This window comes from Aegilops tauschii, chromosome 3 (assembly GCF_002575655.3).
Source record: "Aegilops tauschii subsp. strangulata cultivar AL8/78 chromosome 3, Aet v6.0, whole genome shotgun sequence".
In the NCBI taxonomy this organism is placed as follows: domain Eukaryota; kingdom Viridiplantae; phylum Streptophyta; class Magnoliopsida; order Poales; family Poaceae; genus Aegilops; species Aegilops tauschii.
This window is the reverse complement of record NC_053037.3, coordinates 575,874,149-575,879,931: the sequence shown is the minus strand read 5'-3', so window position 1 is coordinate 575,879,931 and position 5,783 is coordinate 575,874,149. Positions and strand designations below refer to the sequence as shown.

Sequence of the window (5,783 nt, the reverse complement as noted above, 5' to 3'; positions counted from 1 at the left end):
GTGAGAAACCGCGTGCACAGAAATGCATGTAAACTCAAATGACGTGGCCAAGGAAGGAACCTACCACGAAATTTCCATGTGCTACCGGAGGTACCCAACACCACATGGTGGATGCTCAGTCATCACTTGCGTTCCATTTGCATTTCACTCTGCAACTCAAAAACCACTAGGCAGGCAGGCAGAGGTGCCCCACCACCATCTCGTCTCACACAGGCCAAGCGCCACCTCCCCCATCGCATTTCCCGTCTCGTCTCACCCCACCTCTCCGGCTCCTGCTCATAGCCATCACCTTTCTCATCCCATTCCACACGAGCTAAGCGCACACAGCAACTGCCACAGATCCACGCCAGGAAGGACTCCATCGGCTTCTCCGCCTCACCTCTCCGCAGCAAGCAGAGCAGAGGCAGGCAGGGGATGAAGCGCGTAGTGGGGAGCCCGGGAACATGGAGCGGCGTGGCGCTGCGGCTGTCGCAGTGCGCCTTCGCCGCCGCGTCCACCTTCGCGTTGGACTCCGGCTTCGGCTACTCCAACTACAGCGCCTACGCGTACTTCCGCCCCCCTACTGCTAATTTCATTCGCCCGCAAATGCTACTTCTTTCTTCCCCTTTGTGTAGTTTCTTGCAAATTCATGAGCACCACTCTAGTAGCAAGCAGAAAGTTGTAGCTTCATGGTACCCGTATGAACAGTCAAATCGAACAAAAATAGTAACATAAATCAATATATTGCCTCACAGGAACAAAGGAAATCGATACTTCATTAGGTGATTTCCTTATTGGAGTTCTAGCTAAGACGGTTCCATTACAGAGTTCATGCCTGTTTACAGGACAACAAGCTCGACATCATACTCCCCGCCGTCACCAGCGGTGCCCTGGCGCGGCGCGTCCCACCTCCCCCGCCCTCCCCTACGCACCACCTCGCCCGGCCACCCTACCCCCCTATCCTTGGCTGTCCGGCGTCCTCCCGGCGGCAGGACCTTGTCCCGGCCGTGCCTCCTCTCTGGCTGGCCGGGGTGGGGCTGATTCCCCCTGGCCTCCGGTTGCCCGGCGTCTTCCCGGCGGCGGAGCCTCGTCCTAGGCTCCCAGCCATGCATCTCCCTTGTGCTGGTTGTGGTGTGCCGTGAGCGGTGGATCGAGCCCCGTGGTGGCTGTGTGTGGTGGTGTGTCCAGCAGTGCCCAATGTCATCTTCCCGGTGATTGGCGCGGCTCTCCTTCCGGTGGTTGTGGTCTCGGCCTGCTTTGGTTTCCTTGTCTCTGAATCTTGATCCATCAACCTTTGGGATTGTGCGGAATTTGGCCGGGCGAAAGCCTTGCTCGGCTTGCCGATGCTGGTGGCAGCGACACCTGCGGGTGTCGTTTCCTTCTTGGAGGTGCCACCATGGCCTCTTCTCTGCGCCCCTACGCGAGTATCGGAGGAAACCCTAGATCTACTTGGCTAGATCAGATAGCGACGGCGGCTCGGCGTTGTATCCTTCATGAAGGCACTGTCTTGTTGCTCGTGTGTTGGGTTTGAAGACTTCGGACGCTTTGCTGGTCCGGGCTGCTCCTCTTGGCGTGGGCATCCGGGGCGCTATGTACGGCCTCGATGACGCTCTCTCCGTGGCTTCTCCTCCTAGTTCGGCCAGATCCTGCACCCCACTTGCTGATCCTCTAGGCACTTAGGTGGGAGGTACGTTGATTTGGTTCGTCCTGGAGGCGTGGCCGTGCGGTGATGGTGCCAGGCGGTGGCTTCTCCTCCTAGTTCGGCCAGATCCTGCACCCCACTTGCTGATCCTCTAGGCACTTAGGTGGGAGGTACGTTGATTTGGTTCGTCCTGGAGGCGTGGCCGTGCGGTGATGGTGCCAGGCGTTGGTCGCGACGCGGCCCAGATACCTTTGTATCTCGTCTCTTTGCCGCAGGCTGGAGTTCGAGCTAGGAGAGTCTATGCTGTGTTGTATCCCTTCTTGTGTCTTTCCCACACCTTGTGTGGTGTTTCTTCTTTTCCTTTTGTATGTCTATGTAATTTCTCTTCTACCTATCAATGAATGATACGCAAGATTTGCGTATTCGCGAAAAGCTCGACATCATACATATGTGTATGTTCAGTTGTCGATAATCTTGCGAGTTTAGGTGCATCCTCCTTTTCCAAAAAAAGAAAAAAGAACTGGAGTGTTCTGTTATCCTCCATTAATGTTTTCTGTGAAACATTTTAAATTTCTAGTGGTATTGGGAATCCGGATTGTCAGCAGTGTCCAAATCTCTTGTTACCGTCTAGTATTCAAGCTGAGTATTCCAAAAGGTTTTTGATAGTTTATTAATATCCCCTGTATATAAATAATATAAGTCACTCAACCCAACTTCTCTGCAACAAGTTTGGGCACATGCATGTTTTTGTTGAGACTCTGCCTTACGTAAAGTTGCCAGAGTACAGTTAACCTCTGGATTTGAAATCACTGCTTATATACCTGGTATTGGCCATAATCCCTATGAAAGGTTTATGATTAGATAAGGTGGTTGCTGAAAATTGACTGGTAATTGACCTGTCCCTCAAATTGACTGGTAATTGACCTGTCTCTCTTCATTTCAGCTACATGGATACAGTGTTGACCCTGCAGCTTGTGTGGAGTTTGTACCTTGCTTGTAAGGATATCTTTGCTCTCAGGAATAAAAAGGATCTTCACACCCCACATGATCTATTGTTCTTTGTTGTCATTGACTGGGTAAGTCGTTCAATTTCTCTCCTCTATTATCCATGCAGCTACGTCTGAATTAACTGAAGGCATGCACTGGAGCAGCCCAGATTTATTATCATTAGTTCTTACTATAAAAAAATCAGGATAAGTGCAACTCATGCTTCTCTATTGGCTAAGTTCTTGTTCTGCCTCCCTCTAAGAGAATAAGGTCGGCTAAATGTTGGCACATGCGCTCGATCGAACTTAGCCGACTTTGAGAAAGAAATTGTATATGTTTTGCGTGACTTTTGGTTAACCAACGGTATAGTTTATCAAAGCTTATTTTTTCTGTTAGAACAGTCAAAATACCAAGCAGTTATTGGCATCTTGAGCTAGCAAAGACCTATCTGAGTGACCACATCAATTGTGAATGCATTGCAGGCCTTGGCGACTCTCATGTTCTCAGGAGCCTGTGCCTCCGCGAGCCTGACAATTTTCTTCATGTGGGATGTGAACCTCTGTGGGGCATACTCGCGGCTGGCCTGCCGGCAGTTCGCTCTTTCAGTCACCCTGGCGTTCATGACATGGTTGTTGCAAGCTGCATCATCTTTCTCTGGGTTTTGGCTACTGGTCTCATTCTTCTAGTGATCTCACATGCTCATAATCGGTGTGGCATTATGCTAATTGTCAATGGGCGTGCATCCTTCACCACTTGTTAGATAGATGGATTGTCTGTTTGATAGTAGCTCATCTTTATCCTAGGAGTTGGTTATGAACGCCTTGAGGTGGAACAGTTACTGTTTAGATTATGTGGGATCATTAATATGAAGAGTAATATATGGAGATAAGTGGCCATCGAAGGTACTTGAAATCTGGTTATTGTGCAATGGAATTTTCTATCTCTACGTGTGGCTTTGCATCCATAGCTAATTTGTACGCGCTTTGCACAGTGAACAAGTCATCCTTTTATTGCCAATCAATGTACATATGTTGTCCTTCTCATCATATTTAGGAACTAGAATACCAAGGATATCTTCTGCGTCTTGAGGCATGAAAAATTGCTTGACCTTGTCCTCCTTCCAAGTATGGGTGTCATGGTTTATTAAGTCTTCCACCCATCGAATACGAGATTTTGTCGGTTTTATGTTAACTTTTAGATTTCCACTCGGGGTCCAATTGTCCCTCCATACACGAACATGCGGACAGGCTGTCACAAATACGCCATAAACATCCTTTCTTGAGAAACTCCAAACCATGCATGATGCCAAGATGCATTTCAAATAAATGTTGTGTCTGGCAGATCAACCACAGGGTAATATTTAGCCTTCGTAACCCTCGGACATGTCTTGTCTAGCAGGTCAACCCCGGTGTAATATGTAGCCTTCATAACCCTCGCACACAGACTGTTGTGGAATACTATGAGTCGCCAAGCTTGCCTAGCAAGGAGAGCTTGGTCAAAAAAATTGAGGCCCTAAAGAATTAAGTTGGTCTTTGTTGGACCTTTCATGCTATTAGTTTTTGATTCATTGTTACCCTACTTGTTTCTCAAGAAAAGGTGTTTGATTCATTGGACCTTTCATCCCAACAAAGGTGTTGCCGTGGTTGCCACTGCCCCTTGTGTTCATCAACTAAGAATTAAGGATCATATATAATAGCCTCTTCCCGTGAAACCCTAGCCGTTACATTAGATCCAACAAGGAGGAAGCAGGCATCTCAGATTCCAGTATCATCGGGATTCCCCCACCTTCGTTGGCTGCTCCAGTGGTGGCAGGAGGGAGGGGAAACCCAGGAACTTGTTTTATTGTGAGTTCAGTGTTCTAGGGGGCTTAGTTGGTCCATGGCTTCAGCTCGGGCGGTGGCTTCGGTCGGTGTCAAACAAGTTTTCTCATGATCTCTCATCGAAGCAGTGACTCTTTTGGTTAATGGAGGTTGATTTGGGAGGCAGCGTCTATGCTTCCTCGGGTCCTACGAATCGGGGTGAACGTTTCACATGTCTTCATGTTGGTGTCTCGGTAATAGTATTCTTGTTCCAACTCTTTGCGATGGTGTTGATGAGGGCACCCAGTGATGTGGATGGCAATCTTTTTGTGGTAGAGACAAGGCAGTGGCCTCTTTTTCTCCCCTTGGGTGTCTCCCTGATGCCACAGATTGTTCTCTGGTGATTTGTGTCCTCTCTCTGTCGCAACGGTGTTTCCTCCGTTGTAGTTGTGAAGGTGGTGAAGTTTTTGTTCATGAGATGGTTCGGCTCTGGAATTGATGTACACAAGGCTTCTAAGATAGCGACTTCTTCTCCATGCGTTGGTTCTAGCTGGAGCGAGTAATGCTAGACATACGGGTTAATTACTCCCTCCATCACAGTTTGTTGGGCGTATCTCGCGTATCTCTGGGCCCAAGGTGTGGTGTGATTGGCAGGAAATAAGGAGGCGCTGGAGCTGCGAAATTGAAGGAGATGCGCCTAATGAATCGCTAAACCAATGCCTAGTTATTAATTCTGATAATTTGGAGGTTATTGAAACGATGAATAACGGCGGACGGTTAGCAGGAGCGGCGGCGGCAATCTTTGATGATTGCTATTTTTTGGCGTGTGATTTTCCTACCTCTAGGTTTGAACATTGTAATAGGGAAGCCAATAAGGTTGCGCACGAGCTTGCTAGGTTGGCTAGATTTTCTTCTATCATTGATTGGTTTGAGGAGCCTATGTTTGAGATTGTACCATTCCTCACAAACGATGTATCTGTTATTTCCGTTGAATAAAGTCCATTTGTTTTTCAAAAAAAAATCGCTAAACCAACGATTTGTAACCTCCCCGTCCAGTAAAAGAAGGAGCCGATCGCATGCATTGGTGGAGACGGTTTAGAGCGAGATTTTAGCGAGTTTCCTTCTTCCTCCCGCGCCTTCCTTTCTCCCCGCGCACTTTCCTTTCTCCCCCGCGCAGTTTCCTTTTTGGCGATCAAAATCTCCCACCGATCTCCGCTGCCAAATCTAAAACGAAATTTTCGGAGTTGAAATAGCTCCCGCCGATGTTCCCGCCGGTGTTCCGCTCTATAAGTAGCTGCGGCGAAGGAGGGACACGAACAGACAGCGCTCATCTTCTCTCCTCTCTCCAATGGCGCCGCCGCGGCAAGGTGCAGCAG

At 48.7% G+C, this 5,783-nt stretch overlaps 1 protein-coding gene across 1 annotated transcript; it reads left to right on the top strand.

The window, feature by feature from the left end:
• The first annotated feature begins 230 nt into the window (after positions 1-230).
• On the top strand, positions 231-3,554 carry LOC109751193 (CASP-like protein 5B3). Its single transcript, XM_020310084.4, has 3 exons — positions 231-545; positions 2,565-2,697; positions 3,091-3,554. Exons 1-3 carry the CDS (start codon positions 415-417, stop codon positions 3,292-3,294), a joined length of 468 nt encoding a protein of 155 aa, XP_020165673.1. The 5' UTR covers positions 231-414; the 3' UTR covers positions 3,295-3,554.
• The last annotated feature ends 2,229 nt before the right edge of the window (positions 3,555-5,783 follow it).

Bases quoted from the DNA above. Each gene is read 5' to 3' on its own strand.
- LOC109751193 (XM_020310084.4), top strand. From the start codon at position 415: ATGAAGCGCGTAGTGGGGAGCCCGGGAACATGGAGCGGCGTGGCGCTG. The intron at 546-2,564 runs GTACTTCCGCCC...TCTTCATTTCAG, and splicing joins TCCAACTACAGCGCCTACGC to CTACATGGATACAGTGTTGA. The intron at 2,698-3,090 runs GTAAGTCGTTCA...AATGCATTGCAG, and splicing joins TCTTTGTTGTCATTGACTGG to GCCTTGGCGACTCTCATGTT.